At 52.6% G+C, this 21,579-nt stretch overlaps 1 protein-coding gene across 1 annotated transcript in view; it reads left to right on the top strand.

Moving 5' to 3' along the window:
* The window catches only part of Nfam1 (NFAT activating protein with ITAM motif 1), a 30,602-nt gene extending 9,746 nt beyond the window's left edge, over positions 1-20,856 (top strand). The window contains exons 2-6 of the mRNA XM_020168196.2: positions 5,235-5,564; positions 6,732-6,844; positions 10,173-10,271; positions 18,569-18,655; positions 20,094-20,856. Coding sequence (XP_020023785.2) covers positions 5,235-5,564; positions 6,732-6,844; positions 10,173-10,271; positions 18,569-18,655; positions 20,094-20,153 — 689 coding nt within the window. The 3' untranslated portion in view covers positions 20,154-20,856. The remainder of the gene's footprint in view (positions 1-5,234; positions 5,565-6,731; positions 6,845-10,172; positions 10,272-18,568; positions 18,656-20,093) is intronic.
* The last annotated feature ends 723 nt before the right edge of the window (positions 20,857-21,579 follow it).

Below are 21,579 nucleotides of genomic sequence, written 5' to 3'. Positions count from 1 at the left end.
AGCAGTGACCTGGGCCGCCCAGGTGGAGGTCTGTATTTACAGTTGTGAGGCGATTGGGGCATGACAAGGGAGGGCAGGACAAGGGAGGTTTAAGCTCCTCAGAGCTGGGTCAGGCAGTGGCTCCAGGGAGTTTGGGCCCTTCCTATCTCTGGCTGGCCTCACTCCCCTCCTTTCCCCGGTGTCGCCCCCAAGGCTTTCACCCATGGGGTGCCCTCTCCCTTTTGCTCTGCGCCATCCCATCCACCTTTGCACAGGCTCCTGGCTCCCATCCAGAACTGCTCTCCCTGGACTTGACCTTCAACTCTCCTGCCTTCCCTTCCCTTTTCCTACCTGGGCTGGAAGAAGCAGCCCAAAGGGTGGCCCAGCAAAGGCTAGGTGGGAAACTAGCTGTCTTCACTTCCTCTCCTCTTTGCCCACTGCCCCACTCTACCCTGAGTCCCCTCCAGGCCCTGTACCCTGCAATCCTCCTGAGCTCTCTAAACTGAAGGCATGGAATCCGTTTCCCCCCAAGAAGACACTAGATGCCCCTTGGGTCTCCTTTCTGTGCCAGGCCGGCCAGCCTAGCCTGCCTGGGAACTTGCAGGGCCTGGAGAATGATCAACAAGCGGCTTGAGTTGCCCCAGGGCCCTCTGAACCCTCAGCGTGGGGAGATTTCCCCTGGCACTGCTCAGCAGCTCCGGTCACTGACCAGATCACAGTCTTCTGAGCAATTCACTTAAGGTCACTGCTTCCTCAAATCTCTACCCCTATAAGAGCCAGAACTCTGCCCTTGATGATGACTAAGGCCATTCCTCATGCTGGCTGTGTGAGAGAGGGAGGGGCCTTTCCACCTCCTGGGGTGGAGGCAGGGAAGGCAATGTGGGAACAGAAGCTACCTGCCTTACCAGGTGCTGGGGACCAGGGCCCTGTGCTCTGGGAGCTTGTGGTGTTTGAAGTGGTCTCCACTGTGTACTTTCATGGCTGCTCAACCCCCTGGGTATGTCATTTAGGTCCCCATGGCCCTCACTCCCTCATCAGCCCTCAGGCTGACTTTCCCCTATCCTACAGGATTTTGTCCCTGTAGGCAGCTAGCTGCATGAGTAGAACCTCAAAAGATGCCCAGCCACATTGTCCTGTGGCGTCACACTGCCTTTGCCAGAACAAGGGACAAAGATCCATGAGCCAAAGTCTCCTTGTGATCTTGGAGCCATGTAGCCACTTGTCAGTGACCAGACTGTGCAGATTTGTGACTTCTGCCAAGGCCTACAAACCTATCTTGAGCATCTGATGGCTACTGTGCCTGGTGCTGCCATGAAACTCCCATCCCTGCATCTCCTTGCCCTTTTCTCTGTAGCCTCCCTCACACGATTGGATTACTCTGGGCTCAAGGCCGCCTCCCCACTCACGAACCCTGCGGCTTTAGGCCTCCAAGTTCCTCTGGCTTTTTGTCTGTGGATTGGGGTCACAATAGCTCAGAAGATGATCAGAGTGTTTACTTGACATGGGGCCTGTGTCACATAGGGCAAGTTTCCTATGCATGTCTTTCTATTCTGTCCATGTGCTCCTGATTCTAGGTCACAGATGCCCTCTGGACACCCAGGTCACCAAAATGCCTCTCCCTCACCTTCTCAGACAGACTTAGTGTCTCCTTTGTCCCAGGCTCCTCTGCTCACATCATCCCTGTCATACTGCAGATGCTGCCAGGGCAGAAAGGCCCCTTCAAGCCCAGGATGGGGTCCACTTCTACACTTGTAGAAGCCCTGGGACCACTTCTACACTTGTGGGAACAAGTCATAGAGGAAAAGAATTCACGACTGGGGAATTGCTATAAACCTGTCCCAGTGCTAGATCTTAACTGGGAGCAGCCAGCTCGGGCCAGGGAGGGAGGCTGGACCCCCATAGCACATACCCCGAAAGGGGTACACGAGAGAGGGTAGGAGCTGGGCAGCTTTGTGGCCCAGCACAAAGCTGATACCCAGCAAAGGGCAATAGTGGAAATGATGGTTTCATCGTCAGGACACCTTGGCTGTCCCTGCAGTCCCGCTTCCTCCTGGGCTCTGGCTCCAGGACTCCATTGGCTGGCATTACCGAGGCTGCCCACTCTCTCCATTTTCAAAGACAGTGGCTTCGTCAGGAGGTCAAGGATCTCACTCCAAAGCCCTATGAGCCATGGCTAACCAGAGCCAGGCCTTGCCTTTTCATAATCCTAACCCTCCAACCTTAAAATAATGATTCCCAGGAGACTGTAGAACAACAAACATCTATTTCTATGGATTTCCACCAAATGGGAAAGATCACCTTAATTGCACTAGCAGATTCTATCATTTTCTAGAAGGAAGCCTCAAATGGGAGAATTTTTCAAGACAATTGGATGAATGTCTTCCTGCCAGAACAAACAGGAAGGTGGCTTTGTGGTGCTGACAGCAAGTCCACCTTCCCCCAGTTCTGGAGTGACTTCTTAGACCCACTGGAGGAGAAGCAGGGGGCTCCGGGGGAGGAGGAGAGAACTGTGAGGTCCCCAGTGACTTTGGTCAGGCTCCAACCTCTGTCTTTCATGAGGAAACCTCAGACAAGCTGAGCCAGGCTCCATTAGCCCTGGTTGCCTCTGCGTGAGAAAGGTCTTCTGAACAAAGTCTGGGGGCCTCAGGAGTTGGCCATGTGAGGAGATATAGGCTGCAGGTAGAGGCCCAGATTAGGGGAGGCCTGTGTGCTGGGTGGGTGGCCAGGCAGCCTGAGTGGTGCTCTCAGTGGTTTGTAGTTTATACCACCATCTTGCTTCTTGTCCTTCCCATCCCACTGAGGACCCTGGGGGATCGTGTAACAAGAACTACCCCCATACTCTTTATCCATCCCTGCCACATTTTCAAAACCTCTGCTCTGAATTAGGTCTTCTTGTTTGATGACAAAACTAGAATATGGATATTGTGAAATCATAACCATCTTGCAACTTAGTCCAGAGATGGAAAGGACAGTGCAAGGGCCAGGTGATATATGTCTGTAATCCCAGCTACTCAAGATCAGGACTTGCTTGAGGCCAGCCCAGGGAAAGTGTTAGCAAGATCCATCTGGAAACACAAGTTGGGTGTAGTAGTACACATATGTAATCTCAGCTACTTGAGAGGTGGAAGTAGGAGGATCACAATCTGAGGTTGATCTGGGCCAAAGCATGAGAACCTATTTGAAAACCAAACTAAAGCTAAAAGGGCTAGCGGTGGCTCAAGTGGTAGAGCACCTGCTTAGCAAGCAGGAGGCCACGAGCTCTAACCATTGCACTGCTAAGAAAAAAGAAAAGGAAGGAAGGAAGGGAAAAGGACAGTGCAAAGTCCCACCAGAGGAGAGCCCAGAACAGGGGCTCCTTATGCTGGAGGGGGCCCAAATGCCATTTCAGTGGATATTCCCCAAGTAAGAGTTGTCCCTAGATGGGCACCAGTGGCTCACTCCTATAATCTTAGCTACTTGGGAGGCTGAGACAGGGAGGATCACAGCTCAAGACCAACCTAGGCAAATAGTTTGTAAGACCCCCCCACCTCTAAAATAACCAGAGCAAAATGGAGTAAAGGTGTGACTCAAGCAGTAGAGCGCCTGCTCTGTGCTCTCAGTACAGTAAAGCCCTAAGTTCAAACCCTAGTCCCACAAAAAACAAAACAAAACAACAAAAAAAAACATTGCCCACTGTGGCAGTGGATATGCCAGTGGATTCCCTGGCACCATCAGTGCCCCCAGTTCTTTGGGGAGGGTGTCTGTTTAGTGGCTCAACAGCAAACTGAAAATAACAGCATGCCTAGCGCATTAACTGCGTGAAGGGCCATGCCACCCCTGCTCCTGAGTCTTCCTCCCTTGGCTGTCCCTCCCATGCCCAGGCTCTGTCCCTGAGAAGAGACAGCTGGCCTCACGCCAGCCCACACTACAGGCAGGAGGCCTCTGCCTCTCTTTCCCCAGCAAAATAAATCTCTGGGCTCCCTCTGAGCGTTTCAAACGCGCAATCTTCTCCCGATTAACAAGCCGGCCTGCGTGTTCTTGGCTGCTTGCTGCCGACCTCAATTTAAAACTGTCTGCCGTTGAGCTGCTGGAGAGGGAAGGGCCTGGGAGGAAGGGAATATTGGAGCCGAGGGGCCACTGAAGTAGGGGATGGTGGCTGACCACCCTGGCCCAAATCTAAGCAGCATCTCAGAAGCCTGCAGGGGGGTTAGAGGCTCAGCCTGGCTGCGCTGCTGCTTTGGGGGTTTTCAAACTGTTTTCCAAGGTGCTTCTGATGAATGGGAGGCAGAGATGGGCAGTTGTCATGGAACTGGTCTTGCAGCTGAGTGGCCACCTGTGCGCACTTCTGTGTGCTGAGAACTGCTCGCAGGGGCCTTGCTTGTTAGGCTGCGTGGAGACTTGACAAATCCTCCCCAAGCTCCGTTCAGGAGAGGTCTGTCTCCAGCTGCTGGCTGCCCGGCCTCCTCCTCTGGCCCTGGGACGTGGCTCTCCACCCACGGCAGGTGCTTGGTTTCTTTAGTTTGTTTTCACGCCTTCTATTTTTTTTGGGGGGGGGTAGGAGGTTGGCTGGACTAGAGTTTGAACTCAGGGCCTTGCACCTGCTCAGCAGGTGTACTTACCACTGGAGTCATGTCCTCAGCCCTTTTGCTTTAGATATTTTTCTAATAGGGTTGTGCTTTTATGCCTGGGTTGGACTGCAATCCTTCTGTTTATGCTTCCTGCACAGCTAGGATGGTAAGTGCTCATTACCACACCCAGCTATTTGTTGAGATGGGGTCTCATGAACTTTTTGCCTGAGCTGGTCTCCAACTGCAATCCCCCTGATTTCTGCCTCCCCGGTAGCTAGGATTATAGGCATGAGTCACTACACCTGGCTTCCTGCCTCCTTCTTTGCTTCGAATTCTTCCCCAGCTTTTGCTCTTCTTAGACTTGTGCTTTTACCAAGTGAGGTTTCTTGGCCTGTGGGAAGGAGATGGGTTGAGAGCATGAGCTCTGGTGTCCCCAGCCTTGGGTGGCGTCACAGCTCTACTCTCCACTTGCTAAAGGATCAGGAGCTAGTGGCTTGACCTCCCTGGCCCTCAGATTCTTCCTCTATAAAACAGAGCCCTTGGCTTGCCTCAGGGTAGATCAGGAGAGGTGGAGATGATGTGTATAAAGTGCTTGGCACAACTCCTGTGCACGGTGCGTGCATGGGAGGTGTGAGTCTTAGTCCTCATGGGGAAACAGGTGAGTGAGGAGTCTCAAGTGACCTGTCACTCTCATTGCTTCTCCCACAGGAGGGCAGTCAGTGATCCACACTGGCCTCCCCATTGTGGTCTCCCTGGCCAACACAGCCATCTCCTTCAGCTGCAGAATCACCTACCAGTACACCCCACAATTCAAGGACTTCACTGTCACTTACTTTCACGTGGATCTCCATGGTCAGAAAAGCTCAGAGGAGAAGACCAACTGCCGACCCAGCCAGGGCACAGAGAACCAGACCTTCATCTTGGATTGCCAGATCATGCCCAGGCTGCCGGACTCATCAGCCACAGGCACCTACTACTGCTGTGTTCACTGGCCAGGCTCCATGGTACAGGGCAATGGAACCTTCATCCTGGTTAGAGGTGAGACCTCTTGGTTCCTCTCGGGGTGAAGGTTCCACGGAGGTCAACCAACAGAGTTTGGGGCACAGGTCCGAAGTGGAGAGCCCTTTGCCTTGTCTTCCAGCCTTGGCAAAGCCAAACAGAGCATCCTTGGGGAGCCCCTGCCCTGAAGGGGGCTTTGCACCACCTTTGTGAGCAAAGAGCAGGGGCCTGGGATGTGGATCTGCCTTTAACCACCCCTGGCAGGTGACAGAGGTCACTCAGTCCCTAGGGCTTGGTGTCCCATCAGTACAATGGGGGAGAGGGGGTTGGGCCTCGGCAGAATCAGATGTGTGCAGGTATGTACTCATGGAAGACTTGGCTATATGTAAAGACTTGGCTCACATATCTCTTCCCTGAAACCAATTCCTAGCTAACATCACCTTCTTAAAGATGTGAGATCCTACAAGCTTAGCACAAGCCCATTGCCAAAGCCTTGATTCTCTGACCTCTGGAATTCCTATGGGAAGGGGCGAAGGGCTTTGGAGTCCCACAGACCTGGGTTTGAGTCCCTGTCCTGCTGCTTGCCCAGATGTGACCTTAGGCTTGTAGAGGACTTTGGAGAGGAGAGTGAGAGCCTGCGCATAAGGGCTGCCTGCTATCTAGCAATAGGAGAGGTTTGAAAAATAACACTGATGTGCCTGGCCAGTTGTGGCACTCCCTGAATTTCTGCCAGCCAGACAGGAGGGAGCGAACAATGGGTGGATGGACGATAGGGTCAGGAGAGGCGAGGGCTGTGCCTCGCCTACTCCTGGTGCATCCCTGTAGGTCCCAGTACAAACCTGTCTCCTTTAACCCTTAACACATCTACCCATATTACTACCATTTTGAATAGGGGAAAGGAGAGGCCCCAAAAGATGACACAATTCATCCAGGGTCCCATAGGTGGCCCTCAGTAGAGCCAGCTCACTGAGGCAGTGGTACTCAAGGAACAAATGTGTCATCCTTGTCCGTAAACAGAATCAAGGCAGTTGGCATAAACAGAAGATTTAGCAAAGAGTATAAGAATGAGGAGCTGAGGGAGGTTGGGGGGGTTGGAAATGGGGCCCTGGGGGAGGGGAACATAGGGCTTTGGGGTCTTGTACTGGTGGGCTGGTAGGCCCTGGCTTTTGTGGGGGACTAACCCTCTGTCCCCTGCCCTTCTTCCAGACATGGGGTACCAACAGCCCCCACCCAGCTCCCAGAAGGCACTGCTTTTTGGCTTCACTGGCCTCCTGACTGCACTTAGCATCCTGATCACAGCTCTGCTGCTCTGGAAGAAGGTACAGGTTGAACACACAGTGACATGGCCCCACCACTCACACCATGGGCCTGGGGAGGCCTCTAGGGTACAAGGGCTGCCACTGCCCAGAGGGCATCCTGGGCTCTGGGGAGGGCACATCACTCCTAGAACAGGTATTCCTTGGGGATCCCTCACCAGGGCCTGAGAACCCTCCCCGGGTCCTCCCTCCCCTGCACTCCAGGCTCCTGATCTATTGGAAGACCCCAGAGCTCTGCAGGCCTTTTCAGGTGGTGAGTCCCCCTGAGGACTCAAGGGAAGAAGCAGGCCCTCATGTTTACCATTTCCAGCTCCCCAGATAGGGCCCCCTTCCCAGATTTTCCTGATCTCAGCAACCTGGAAAGAAAGAAGAGCCTCAGAGCCACCATGTACCCAGACTCCTCCCAGACACATCCTCACTTGTTCCCCTCCATAGCTCTGTGGGGTTTCTTCCCATCTCACAGCTCTTGAAAGTGAAGCTCAGAGAGGTTGTGCCTTGCCCCTGGACACACAGCAAGCTCAAGCAGGAGTACAGATAGTGAGGCAGTTTGTGCCGGCTTTTCACCTGGCCGACTCCTGCTCACCATGTGGATGGCGCCTTCCCAGAGACAGGGGCTTCCCCACTGGGTTCCCCTCACCCTCGTCTCTCAGCCCTGTGGTTTCTTGTTCCATGCCTTCCCTGCCTGTTCCCTATAGCAGCCCGGCTTCTAGCTCAGCGCCTGGGCATAGTAGGCCCTCTGTACATGATTGCCGGAGGGCTTATAATCTGCAGAGGCCTGTCATAGTCTCATTTTCATTTTATTAAATGTGCATAGTCTTCCCTTAAGCAGATATTAACTGAGCACCTACTATGCACTAGGCCCTGTCCTGGAGGCTAGGAACCCAGAGGGAGCACTACAGATTAAAACCTCACAGTCTGCTCGGAAAATCACCTGGTCAACAGTCATGACATATTAAGAACAAAAGGAGGTGTCAGTCAGTGGCACCCATCTGAGCTTTCAAGGGAGCTCCCTCTTTGCTCCACAAGGGCTCTGCCCCAGCCCAGGGCTCCTCAGTCCCCAGTGGAAGGGTCTTCTCCTGATGACCCAACTGCCCCCAACCTTCAATCCACCCCCCAATCTGTGGCCACAGAGGGAACCTTCTAAAGTACAAATCTGACCACTTCCCTGCCACCAGGGTAAAGATGCCATAGCATCTTTTTGGCCTTTCATGGCTTTGCCCTGGTCATCATCTCTTCCCCTTCTCCAACCTTCCTAGCAGACAGTGTATTGTTTGCACATTCATGATACGTCTGCAGCCCCCTGCAAACCTGGGCTCCTTCCTGTGACCTGCAGCAGCACTTGCCTCTTTGAAGTGTCAGTGGTGACCCCATTCATCTCAAGGAGAGTGCCAGGAGACCATACTACAGGGTCCTCATGTCCAGGCAGCCTCAGCATGTAGGATGGCTGGTATGGCGGCCTATAGGTGCCTGATGCCAGGGCCCATGGTTTCCTGCCTCAGTGGATCCAAAGAGCTGATTCAGGTGGCCCCAAGGACAGTCACTGTCCATAAGCTCATGTCTTACAGCCTTGGAATGGCACAAGGACTTCAGCCATGTTGACACGAGGGGATGCTGAGATATTCTGAGTGGCCTGGCCTCTGACTGTGACAGTATATCCAGGAGCAATTGGTTCAGGGGAGGCAGTGCTGAATCTGAGGACCAGGCATCTGAGTTTGTTCCAAGAGTAGCCATTTGCTAGCTGGACAAGCCTCAGTTTCTCCCCTCATTAAATGGGCATGCCCTCAGGCTGGCAGGAAAATTAAATCCAAGGGGTCTTTGTAAGCTGTAAAGTACACACAGATGCCAGCATCTGTCTAACTTTATGAGATCTACACATTCTCAAAAACAGAGGAGTGAAAACTCCAGGTACTGTCAGGTTGGCATTTTGGTGAAACAGAGACCTGGGTTCAAATCCTGCCCTTGTCTGTGTGGCCTCTCAAAGTCCCCTGTCCTCCCTGAGCCTTCATTTCCTCATGTGCAGAATAGAGATGACATGAGGATGGACTGTTGAGAAGCGCAAGCAATGAGCACAGCCCCCTGGCTCCATGTTCAGAGCTGTAATGATGCTGTGACTGAGGGTGGCGTGGCTTCTGCCTGTGAGTTAAGTAGCTCTCAAGAGCTAATCCCAGAGTAAATGGGCTGGGGGTTGGCAGGCGGCCAGGGTTTTTAATTAGCTCCTGCCCCGAGATGAGGCTGTGTTGTTCCACTGTTGGCAGTGTGGTGCCTGGAATGAGGAGGGCGTCCGTACCGCCTCCCTCTGTGCCTCTGACTGTCACCCCAGCCCTGCACCTTCCCAGCAACCCTGCCCAGCCTCCTGACCTTCATTCACTTCCACATGCCTCTGCAGCAGCCTGTGGGAGCTTTCCAAAGCCATGCCATGGGGCAGACACACCCCCACCCAACCTGAATCGCTCGAAGCTTCCTGCTGTCCTGTGCCCACACTGTCCACACAGCCACCCTGATCACCCGGGGCTGGCTCACCCCTCAGCCTTGCTGGCCTTCTTCAGCTTCCTCCAGGCCTCCAGGCCTGTGTGTGCTGTTCCCTCTCCCTGGAACTCTCTCCTTCCCTTTCTGCAAAACGCACTCAGTCTTCTGACTTCACCTATGACACAGCTTTCCTATGGCCAGGCACTGGCTTCCTCCCCCTGTGCCAGAAGCTCTGCATCTGTGGTCAGTGCTACACTGTGTTTTGGTAAAACTCCTAGTTCATCTTCCATCTTTCTGCTGGATCTAAATAAAGTCCTGGAGGACAGACACACTGTCCCCTCTTCACACAGCCTGACTAACAGAAGTGCTTGAAAAGTGTGGGGTGGCTGACGGAGGCCTCTTATGTGCCACCAAGTGCCAGACACCTGTATCCCCTGCTCCCTCCTTGAATACTTATAACAGTCTTTCAGACAAGCGTTATGATTGCTGAAGACATTGATGCCCCAGAGGGACATGGTTTACTGTAGGCCAGAGCCAGGTAGGAACAGGGTGGCTGGCACCCAGTCAGGGACCACTGGCAGCTTCAACTCCAGGGTGGGGGCCCTGCCACTGCAGAACCAGGTGCTCGGTGTGACAGTGCCTCATGTAGGTCGTTTCATTTCCTTTGGCTTCAGGCACATGAGCGGTTTGATGTGGGTCTCAGATGCATCTCCCTGGAGAGGGTGGGTGGAAGGTGTTGAGGGATTAACTTGTGTGGCCTCTTGACAAGCCTCCATCCTTTTCCCTAGCGGGGTTTTTTGAGGGGAGAGGGACAGTCAAGCCACTTGTCCCCAGCCCTGACAGCCCTGACTCTTGCTCCCCATAGAAGCAGAAGCTGATTCCAGAAAAGCACCCCACCAAGACATGCCCCGACCCAAGATCTGCCAGCAAAACCACACAGCCTCCCGCAGAATCTGTCTACACGGTGAGTGCCAAGGCCTGGGCTCCTCCCCTTCTCTCACGCCTAACTCTGAGCCTGACCCCTGGCTCAGTCTGTACCAGTTGTGAGGCCTCTCTGAGTCTCAACTTCCTCATCTGTAACAAGGGTACAGTAAGTCCCACCTTGTGAAATTTCTAGAAAGGTAAAGGGAGAGGCCATGTGTGAGCCCCTGGTAGGTATGCACGAGGCACGAGGGGCCGTCCTGTCCTCTTCACTTCACCATGCCCCTCTGCTTCTCTAACAAGGGGTAGCTAGGGCAAGAATGGCTGAGAAATGACGAAACTTCCTTCAAATGACCAGAAGACGTCCACCAGCTCACCAGCTTCCTCCTGTTTTTATTGCACAAACAGCATCACAGCCACAACAATAAAAAAGCACAAAAAGAGGGAAAGGTCAAGCGCCATCCCACACCCTTGGTACATGGATTTTCTTTTTTCGGTACTGGGGCTTGAACTCAGGGCCTCACACTTGGCTTTACCTCTTGAGCCACACCCACTCCAGTGATTTTCAGTTTACTCTCTTCCTTCCCTTCCACAGATTTTATATCCTTCCGATCACAGTAGAGACACTGTTTGTTCCACATTCTGTTGTGTCACAAATATTTTCTGCCACAGTCTTCATAATGACATGGGTAACTGTCCACCTGGGCAGCATTCGGCCCCTCTAGCTGGTGGTTGCAGCCGAGGAGGCAACTGGAACGTTCCAGTCGTGTTGCTTTCATTCCACGAGTGACATAAGTTCACTGCAGAGAAAGTGAAGGATCAATGCCATCCAGTCAGGGCCAGCCAGAGTCTCAGTCCCGTGAGATCCAGAGACATCAGACTGGGCTCCCTAGTCCACACCTGGGAGCTGCAAGGTTCTGCAGGGCTCCCGCGGGGTCCCCAGGTGCAGGATCTCAGTGGCCTGGGTGCCACTGTGCCTGTCCCCACCTGTGAAATTCTGGTACTTCCTCCAATGCCACAAAGCCCCTCACAGAGCACGTTCAGAGGATGCGGTGGGTAGTGGTGAACCCAAGAGAATGTCCCCATGGGAGTAGCGTTGATAGCTCTGAGGAGAACACAACAGTTCTCAAAGGGCCTTCATCCTCTCTTCCCCAGGGACTTCCTACCAGCTGCTGCAGTGTACCCAGCCCAACTTCCCCAAATTCACTCTTCTCTCCCCACACCTCCCTGTGAGGGATTCTGGTGTCATATGACAGATGAAAACCTCTCTCTCTCTCTCTTTCTCTCTTCCTCTTTTTCTCTCTTTCTCTCTCTCTCCCTCTCTCCAAACACGTAAATACATGCATATACATATGTAGGAAAAAATATATAAGAATCAAATAACCGGCATCTTTATCCTACCTTCTTCCAGGATAAATACTAGTGACCTTGACTTCTATACCTTCCAGCCTTGTCCCTATCAACATCTAGAAAGAGACCCATACACGCTCCCACTTTTTGTTCTTGGTGCTGAGGATTGAACCCAGGGCCTTGCTCATGCTGGGTAAGCGCTGTACCAATCAGCTGTACCCCAGCCCCCACACTTTATTTTAAAACTTGGAGCTGCACAGCTATTTTTTTGGTGGTTCTGGGGTTTGAACTTAAGTTCTCGAATTTGCTAGGCAGGTGCTCTACCAGTTGAGCCACAGCCCCAGCCACGACTTTCTCCTGTTACAATAGCTCATGAACGTTTTCCCACATGAGTACATCACCCTTCTATGAGATGATTTTTAATGAAAGAGACTCACTTTTGCCCAGCTTGTCTTTCTCGCCTCGGTGTAGCATTCTCTGAAGCCCAGGCCGACTTCTCCAGAGTGTTGCCTGCAGGATCCCATAATGACTGGGGGATGTGGGAGGTCACAGGGCTTTGCTAAGCCCTTGAGACAGGACTCTGCCAGCTGGAATTGTTCCTGGGCAGAGAGGAGTGACACTAACAATGAGGATGGCGTCAGGAGCCATTTGCTGTGTACTTCTGTGTGCCCAGCACTCGAGGGGACTTTGTCCCCATCAGCTCATCAGTCCTGTTGAAGAGGTTTTAGGTACAGGTGTCCTCCGTGTTTAATTGTCTAGTTCTGGTGTGTAGAAATTTGATGGATTTTTTTATGTTAACATTATGGAGTGTGATCTTGCTGAATTCACTCTTCAATTCTGATAGTTTCTCTGTAAATTCCTTCAGACTTTCCATGAGCCAGGTCATGTCATCCCTGAGTCATGGAAGTTTCACTGGTTTCTTTCCAACCCTCTTATTACTTTTTTTCCTACTTTATTGCACTCTAAGACCTCCAGTATGACGATGGATAGGAGTGGTGGTAGGGGCAGCTTGTCTTCTTCTCAGCCTCCGGGGAAGGTTTTTTGTTTTTTGTTTTGTGGTACTAGGGCTTGAACTCAGGGCCTACACCTTGAGTCACTCCACCAGCCCTTTTTTGTGTTGGATTTTTTTTGAGATAGAGTTTCAGGAACTATTTGCCCTGGCTGGCTTCGATCCGTGATCCTCCTGATCTCTGCCTCCTGAGTAGCTGATTACAGGCGTGAGCCATCGGCACCTGGCATTTGTTTGTTTTTAATATGTTCTTCCTTCTACTGTCTTTGGATAGAAACTTAGATAATTTTCTCTACTTCTAATGTATGCATTTAAGGCTATGAACGTCCCTTTAAGTATGATTTTAGCTGCATCCCATGTGATATGTATGTGTGTATGTTGCTGGGGATCAAACCAGGGTTTCACACCTGCTCGGTAAACACTACCACTGAGCTATATCTCCATCCCATAAGATTGTTCATTTTTCAACACAGGGTCTTGCCTGCTGCCCAGGCTGGCCTTGAACTCATGATCCTTCTGCCTCTGCCTCCCAAATGCTGGGATTGCAGAATGTACCACCATGCCCAGCTTCCCCTTAAGATATTGATATGTTGTGTTTTCATTATCTTTCATTCTAAATTTTTCACAGAAAATTCTTCCTTGCCCCACTGATTATTCAAAAGAGTCTTGCTTAATTTTTAAATGTTTTCTAATTATTCTCCTTTTTATTTCTAGCTAACATATATATGTATGTATATATGTATATTCTGATTTTAATCCTTTGAAATCTTTTGAGACTTACTTTATGGCTCAGCTTATACTCTGTGTGCACTGAAAAGAACGAGTACCATGCACAGTTGGGTGTGTGCTCCATATACGTCAGTTATACCAAGTATGAGGACTAAGGTGTTAAAATATTCCATATTCCCATTGATACTTACTGACTTTTTTGTCTGTCCTACCAGTTGTTAAGAGAAGTGAGTGGACTGGAAGTGTGGCTCAAGTGGTACAGCACTTACCTAGCATGTGTGAGGCCCTAAGTTCAATCCCTGGTACTGGAGAGAGAGAGAGAGAGAGAGAGAGAGAGAGAGAGATGAGTTATCTACCAGTAGGATTGTGCATTTGTATATTTCTTTTTTTTTAATTATGTCAAGTTTTGCTTTCTTTCACGTGGAAAGTGAGTACAAAACAAGCCTTACTACTCCAACTTGCTTCTTTTTTTGTTTGTTTATTTGTTCACATGTGCATACATGGTTTGGGTCATTTCTCCACCCTGCCCCCCCCTCCAATTTGCTTTTAAAACTCAATCTATTAAGAGGATAGATTTGGCGTGAGTTGGACAGACTGGGGAGCAAAACCTTGTTCTTTTTTTTTTTTTTTCCTTTGAGACAGGGTCTCCCTATGTAGCCCAGACCTGGCCTCAAACTCTCAATTCCTTGCCTCAGCTTCCCAAGTGTACAAGTGTGTTACAGCCGTGTATCACTGCACCAGGCAAAGCCTCATCCTTCACCTGCTGGTTCTGCTACTTAAACTTTGAGTCCTGGTTCCATCATGTGTGAAATAGGGTCAGTCCTATAATTTGCATTGCAGTTTGGTAGATGATATGATTTCTTCCACCTTAAGTTCCTTATTTTGAGCCACCTCCCTCTCTCCAACACTGCTGGTAACAGAACTCCTCCACAGGCACCTTGGGTTTCTCCCTCCCTCTCCTTTCCAATCCACTCAGGCCTGCCACTCACCTCTTCACCAGACCTTTCCTCCTGGTGTCCCTGTGGCTCTGCACTGTTAAATCCAGCAGGCAGTTCTCAGCCCCTGCGGCATGGGACACCACCAAGCTCTCCTTCCTCCTAGATGCTTCACTTGATTCTGGATCATTCCACTGTCTCCTAATCCTCCCCAAATCACTGTCACCTCCTCAGTCCAGGAGGTTCCTGCAGGTTTCTCTCCAGTACCTCTGAACATTGGAGTAAACATTGGGGCTCAGCCCCGGGGACCCCTTCTTTTTTATCTTCACTCCCCTTCCTCAGTGCATTGGTTCTGAGCACCATCAATACCCTGACCACTCCCAAAGTTGTGTCTCCAGCCCAGAAATCACGGATCACCAGGCCCAGCTGCCATAGAATGACTAATGGGCGCTTCCTTTACCCAAACTCCAGCTCTTTCCCCACTAAGTTCCTCTTCCCACACCATCCTCATCCTAACAAGTGATGACTGTCCTCCCAGTTGCTCAGGCTAAGTACTTCGAAGCTGTCCTTTCCTTCTCTCTTTCCATCACCCCCCAGATCTGATCTATCAGTAGCCCTGGCTTCAAATGTATCCAGCATCTATCTGCTCTCCTCCCCCAGCCTCTCCTGCCTCTTGCTGCCATATACTGCCATTACTCAGTCAGTCTTCAGTAGACCTTTTTTCTTTTTCTTTCTTTTGTTTTTTAATTTGCTTTAGTTGCTGGGATTATAGGTATATGCCACCATGTGTGGCTGGCAATTGGCCTTTTTTTTTTTTATCTTTGCCCCGGTCTTTCTTCCACCTGGCACCAGCCAGAGCAATCCTGTTAAACCATCATGTCTTTCTGCTCAGAGATGTTGGTGTTATGACGTCCCCAAAGAAGCAGGCACCAAGAAGGAGATATGCACAGGGCTATTTTTTCAGAAGTCCCTATGAGAGAAGACGGGGAGGGAGCTGAGGACATAGGAAAGCCATCAGATGAGGCACAGTGAAGGAAGAGGGAAGCAGAGTCACATGGAAGCACCCTAGCCTGCCACATGGCAAGGCTGCTGTTGGGAGTGCCCAAGTCAGAGACCTATGGGGTCTCCAAGCAGATGGGGGGGCGCTTGATCCATTCTGGCCATCACAGTCCTTCATAGGTTCCCATCATACCCAGAGTCAAAGTCAGAGCCCTGTTCTTGGCCTCCATGCTGTCGCTAACCACACATGCTGTCCCGAACACACCAGGCCAGGTGCACCTTACCACAGGGCCCCTGTGCTAGTGATCGCCTGCCTGAGAGGCTGCTTCCTATAGCTGCCCCTTCCCACTGCCCACCCCCGCTCCTGTTAGCTTTCTGCTCAGCCAGACCTCAGTGTGGCTCTCCTCCCACCTCTTCCCATGCCCCTATCCATTGCAATGTCTCTGTTGTCCTCTGTGTCTTTCCATAGCCTTTGTGGCCTCCTTTTGCTTAGGTAATTATTGTCTGTCTCAAGCCTCCTCCCCACCCCACACCAGCCCAGTGCCTGCACACAGTAGATGCTCACAAGAGTGCTCTCACCCTTCCAGGGCGTCCATTGGCAAGTGTGAGGCGTCAGCCCTGGGGTTTGCATTCTCTCTCAGCAGTGCTCAGTTCTGCTCCCTGCCTCTACCTGGCCCAGTGTCCCCAATCTTGCACTAAGCCTGCAGTCCCTCACACTGCTTGCTGTCGCTGAGTGACACACAATACTGCCATACTGCCCCACCTCCCTAAGGGCTTCAGACCTACAGCTGGGGTATCCTTTCTCTACCCAGTATTGCTCCTTTCTAAACAGCATCCACATCCCACCCATGGCCCCCAGTGGCCAGTACCCTTAGATTAGGGTCAGGCCTAGGGCAGCTGACTTTCCACTCAGTCCACCTTGGCACTAACTTTACACCTTTGCTAGGCTGATGACCGATCATGCCAGCACCATTGCCCACCAGGCAGTGGGAGGCAAAAGGGCTTATTGGACTGCATCTCAGATAACCACTGCCAAGCCCAGCACAGCCCAGCACAGCACAGCCTAGCCTGGATACAACATAGCCTAGCCCTGTGTCATCCCACAGGCTGCCCGCCAAGAAAGAGGCCATCACCGTTCTCCCAGCAGGCACACCGTGGGAGGCATCCCATCATGATCAAGGAAGGCCAGGCAGGGCTGGCCTGCATTTCACAGCCTGAACTGCAGGTCACACCCTGAATGCAAATGCAGTCAGCAGGTCAAGACTTGTCAAAGGCTTCACTCTGCCGCTGCTAAGTGGTGGCCATCTCTGCAGCCTTGTCTGCCCGCAGCCCTGCAGCTGCTCCTGCCCTGCTGGCAGCACAAGTGCCACTGTGCTGTGCGGGTCTGAGGCCTGAGGGGGCCAGGCAGGGTATTTTCTCTGTGATCAGACCCATCCAGTGTGGAGGGGCTATCAGGTCTCAGAGGGTGGGTGGACAGGGTGCGGGGGGGCACAGGGAGGCTAAGGAGCATATCCCATCCTGTGTGCTGGCTCTGGGCAGGCACAAAGAACCACGAAGATCAGAGCAGGCCTTAGAAGTTTCCTTCCCCTGGTAACTGGGCTTCTCCTTGGGAAGAAGGCAGGTTAGAAGCCCCTCTCCCAAGACCCACCCTCTTCCTGGCTCAGAGACACCTTGACTGCTTCCCAAGGCAGCCCCACTATCCCCGTGTCTGATGCCCTTGAAAGTGAGGGTCTCCCAAGTGCCAAATGGTTTATTACACAGGTTTTCATGCCTGGCTGCTTCTAGGCACCTCCCTTCTTCCTCCCCTCCCCGCCCTCCTCCTGCCTCTGAGCACCACCTGTCTCTCCAGCCTGCCTCAGCAACCCCTGCTTGACTGTTGCCAGGGAAACCGCCTCCTTGGCAACCAGCCGGCATCCATATGACACGTTCACTAGGGAAGGGAAGGCTTCTGCTTCTTACTCAGGCTGTTGTAGGCTCTGCTCTAGAGCCCATCAGGGCCTGAGGGTGGGTCCCAGCTGGGGTTGCAGAGGGAACAGGTGTACTGTCTTCTTTGATTATCATCCAACAGCTCCTTATTAAGCACCTACTGTTTGCCTGCTCCATGCAAGGCCCTTTATATACAATATCCTATTTAATCTTGTACTGGACCTGCAAGACAGACGTGATTGTTCCCATTTTATAGATGGGGAAATAGAGGCACAGAGAGCTTAAAGGGTTGCTTTTGGTGGCAGATGTCAGAACCAAGAGTTGAACCCAGTTCTGTCTGACTTCAAAGCTCTGGTTCTTCCTACCATCTTGACATCTCTGGTCAGGCTTCTAGAGGCTGAGTGAAGAGTGAGTATGGCCCTAGGACACCCCCAAATGAGGGAGGTGGCCCCTCATTATTGGTCATTTTCTGTGACTCTCATTGTGCCATGCACAGCTGTAGGTTCAGGAATCACGAGATGAGCCAGGTCCAGTTCCTACCCTCAAAGAGCTCTCAATCCACTGGGGGCTGTGGAGACTGGGTCCCTGGCCTCCCAGCTCCTGTCACTCAGGCTTCTGTGGGAGGAGGCCTGGACTGGGTGGGACTGTGGTCAGGGTGGGCAGTGGGAGCTGGAATTTCCAAGGGGGAGCATTGGGGAATGACTGGGGCCCAGATGGCCAGGAAGGGATGGCTCTGGGGATGAAAAGGAAGTGATAAGCAAAGGGACACTGAGAGCTGGGCTAGACTCTGGAATCTCCCAGCAGGGCACAAGCCTGATAAGCAAACAGTGAGATCTCAATGGGCCTCTAGGTCGTCTTTGAGCCCAGGCTTGGTAGTGGGTCAGGGAGATGTAGAGGGTGTGAGTAGGTGAGCGGGACCCCCACTGGGCCAGTGGCTTTGAACCAGGGAGTGGGGGCAGATTCCAGGATTGTGCCCTATTGAGCAGTGGCCATGGGTGCAGGGGCTGTTGGCTACCAGGCCCTTGGGGCCTAAGGGTAGGCCAGAATGGTAGGAATAGACCTGGTCCCTTCCTCTTGCCAGCTAGGTAGAAGTGTGGACAGAGCCCACCGTACTGAGCAAGTGGCTGTTTGAAGTCCTTGAGGGAGATGGTGGGCACCAGAGAAGAGTCAGGTCAGTCTGTACAAGCAAGGGAGGGGAAAAGGTGACTCAGAGAGAGACTGGCAGGTGAAAGATGTGGCAGGACGACCATGCATGGCATGGCAATGGGCTCCGACCTCCCCTGGGCGCCCATAGCTCAGCAGGATTAGTAACAGGTAGGGAGGCTGGCGCGGGCGGCCCAGTGACTGCCCCTTAGCGTGTATATCCTCACCCTGGTTCCCTGTCTCCTGCAGGCCCTGCAGCGCCGAGAGACCGAGGTCTACGCCTGTATTGAGAACGAGGCTGGCAGTCCAGCCTCTGCCCAAAGCCAGCCCTCCCAGGTATGCGGGCTGGCGCAACAATCCTGTGGCCTGGGACACCAAGCCTGGCCCTCCCTTTCCTTCCCCTTCCCCCTCTCATCATCTATGCAATGGGAGTTAACTAGACCATAGGCATGAGTCACCTGCTGCTGAATCCAGTCCTTTTCAGAGGCAGCTAGCCTAGTGGTTAGGAGGACTGGGGGCTTCAAACTCCTGCTCCATCCTTAGCAGTTGGGCAGTCCTGACCAAGGTACTTCTCTGTTCCTAAGTCTCTTGTGATGGAAGCTGAGGAGCAAAAGTAGTGACCTCACAGACAGACTACTGTGTTGAGCAGGCAGCCCAGGACCCAGTGGGTGTCCATGCAGCATGGCCATTATAACTGCCACTGGAGACACACTCCCAATCAAGTGGAGGTGGGAGGGTTCGAGGTGCCCCCAGGCTGGTGATGGCTAAGGTTAGAGCTGGAGAGGGAACTGGTGGGGGGCTGGATGGCTCAGGGCTCCAGTATTATCATGGCAGGGCCTCAGGCCTATAAGTTCATCACCCTTTCTCTCTTTGACCTCAGTTTGTTCATCTGTAAGGTGAACAAGCAATGTTTTCCTACCATACCATCTGCCCCATCTGACAGGAGCTTGGAACACAACGTTGCTAAGCTGGTGAAGGAACCCCACAGTATGGGTGGCCCAGGGGCACCTGGGAAGAGCCTCAGAAGTGCTGGGGCTGGTGCTCAGACTCCCACAGCCCAGGCTGGGGCTGTTTACAGAACCATCTATTCTCAAAGCCCTGACTGGAAGTAGGGCCTCCCTCCCTGAACCTCCAAGGATGTCTGGGCCATCTCAGGCCGTTCCCACCTCATGCCAGGCCCTGGGGTACTGGACAGGAGAGTGAGGCATGGCTCTTCCTTTCTTCTGAGAGACTTGGTCTGCAGAAACAAGGTTACTGACTCCAAGGAAAGAGACATTTGTAGCCCTAATGTGAGAAGTGGGCTCCCTGGAGGGGCCTGATGGGGCTGGAGCAAGAAGGGTTTCCTGGGACACTAAGTTGGATCCGCAGGGTGAGTAGGGGGTAGTCAGGGAACAGGAGTGTGCTGGGGAGCATTTCAGAGTGAGGGAAGAACATGTGGAGGAGTCTGAGGTAAGTGAGGGGAAGCTGGTGTAGCCAGAGTGTGGAATGGAGAGAGGGGCGGGTATGGCGGTAGGAGAAGCTAGCCAGGTAGGCTTGGGATCAGAGGGTAGTCCTCCTGCCAAAGCCACGCAGGAAGCAATCTGTCTGCCTCTGACTAAAATTAAAATTAAACCAGTGCAAATTCATTCTTTTACTACCTAATATGTTTTCCTTCTCCATCTCTCTCTCTCTCCCTCTCCCTCTGCCTTTCCCTCTCCCTCTCTCTCTCTCCCTCTCCTTCTCACTCTCTCCCTTTCTCTCTCCCTCTCTCTCTCTCTCCCTCTTTCTTTCCCAGGAGAAACTGCATAAATTTGAGGATGACAACGAATTTAACTTGGTCTATGAAAATCTCTAGGAGAAGTTCTGCCAACCACGGGTCTTGTCCTGGACCAGAGGCCCTGGCGCAGCCCCTCATGCCAAAGGACTTAATCTGAACCAGGAGTATGGCCTCCAGGGACATACTATCACCCTCATCCTTACACTCAAGGCCCTCCTTTCCTCCGCCTGCCCCTCTCCCTCCCCCATCCTGCACCCCAGCCTGAGCCTTTGCCCAGGCTGTTCCTCGTGCCAACTGGGCTCTTCCTCCCATGGCCCAGTCAACAAAGTGCTTCTCACTCAGAAAGGAAGTGGCCTTTTTCCTGAAGCCCTCCTCACCATCTTATGCCCACCCCACAGAGTTTACATGGCTGTCTTGGTCTAGGGGCAGACAATGATCTGCAAGGAAGACACAGCAGGGACCCTGCCAATGCCGTGCATGGGCACTGAGGATGGACTAGCAGGGGACTGCAGATGCTCCTACCTGCCCAGCTAGTCCAAAAGCACAAGGTGGCCTTGCTGGTGTGGCAGGGGTGGGGGATGGGCAAGGATGTTGAGCCACACAGATGCTGGACTGGGCCCAGGGCCAGATATCAAGGCCAAGGATGGAGCAAGTGGTGACTGTCAAACTGGGGCCCTGGAGCAGGGAGGGTTCCATACATGCAGGTGAGGAAGGACATTCTGACGTGGGGAATGGGGGGTGGAGGGCTGGTAAACATGGCCTAAAGTTCTGTGTCCCATCATCCCAGTCCCTGTGATGTCTGTGCTACTATGCTCTCTGCCTGTTACCTCTGCTCCTCAGGCCTCTCCTCCACCTGAGGCCTCAGCTGCTCCTCCTTCCACCCTAAGGCCCAGTGCCCCAAAGTCCCCTCTAACTGGCCTGTCCTGGCCCGCAATCGTTGACTTCATTCAATCCTTCTCTGTCTTTATTTATCTCCGGACCCACCCCTGGCCCATGTGGGTAGAGGCCAGATGGACCCAGCACCCATCCTAGCTGTCTGTAGGCCACCTCTTTCCCATTGTAGCCCTGTTTGGTGGCCAGCCTCCCCTGAATGGGTGGAGGAGTCTCTGTGTGCAGTTCAAGTGGGTAGATGGTAACTCCTCAGTGTCTGGTCTTTAGCCTTTTTGCTCCTCCAAGTGCCCACAGGACCCCTTGTTTCATAGTCCATGTGGTCCTGCTATGTAACAGAAACCATTTCCCAGGTAGATATGGGCTCAGGTGTCTCTCACCCAGACTATCACGCTCTGTCCCCTCCCTCACCTCCTCTGCCTTGGCTTGCCAACTGTTTTTTCATCTGTGAATGGACAGGTCAGACTTCTCTCCCCACCACTCAGGCTGCTCCAGAGGTTCCTGGGGGTGTCCTCATATCAGACCTCAAATGCAGTCAGTGAGGGAAGGGCCCCAATATGTAGGCCTGACCCTGGCCCCAGCAGCACTGGGCCATCAACCTTTTAGGCAGCACATA

The sequence above is a fragment of the Castor canadensis genome, chromosome 8 (assembly GCF_047511655.1).
Source record: "Castor canadensis chromosome 8, mCasCan1.hap1v2, whole genome shotgun sequence".
NCBI lineage: Eukaryota > Metazoa > Chordata > Mammalia > Rodentia > Castoridae > Castor > Castor canadensis.
This window is presented reverse-complemented; position numbering and strand designations above follow the sequence as displayed.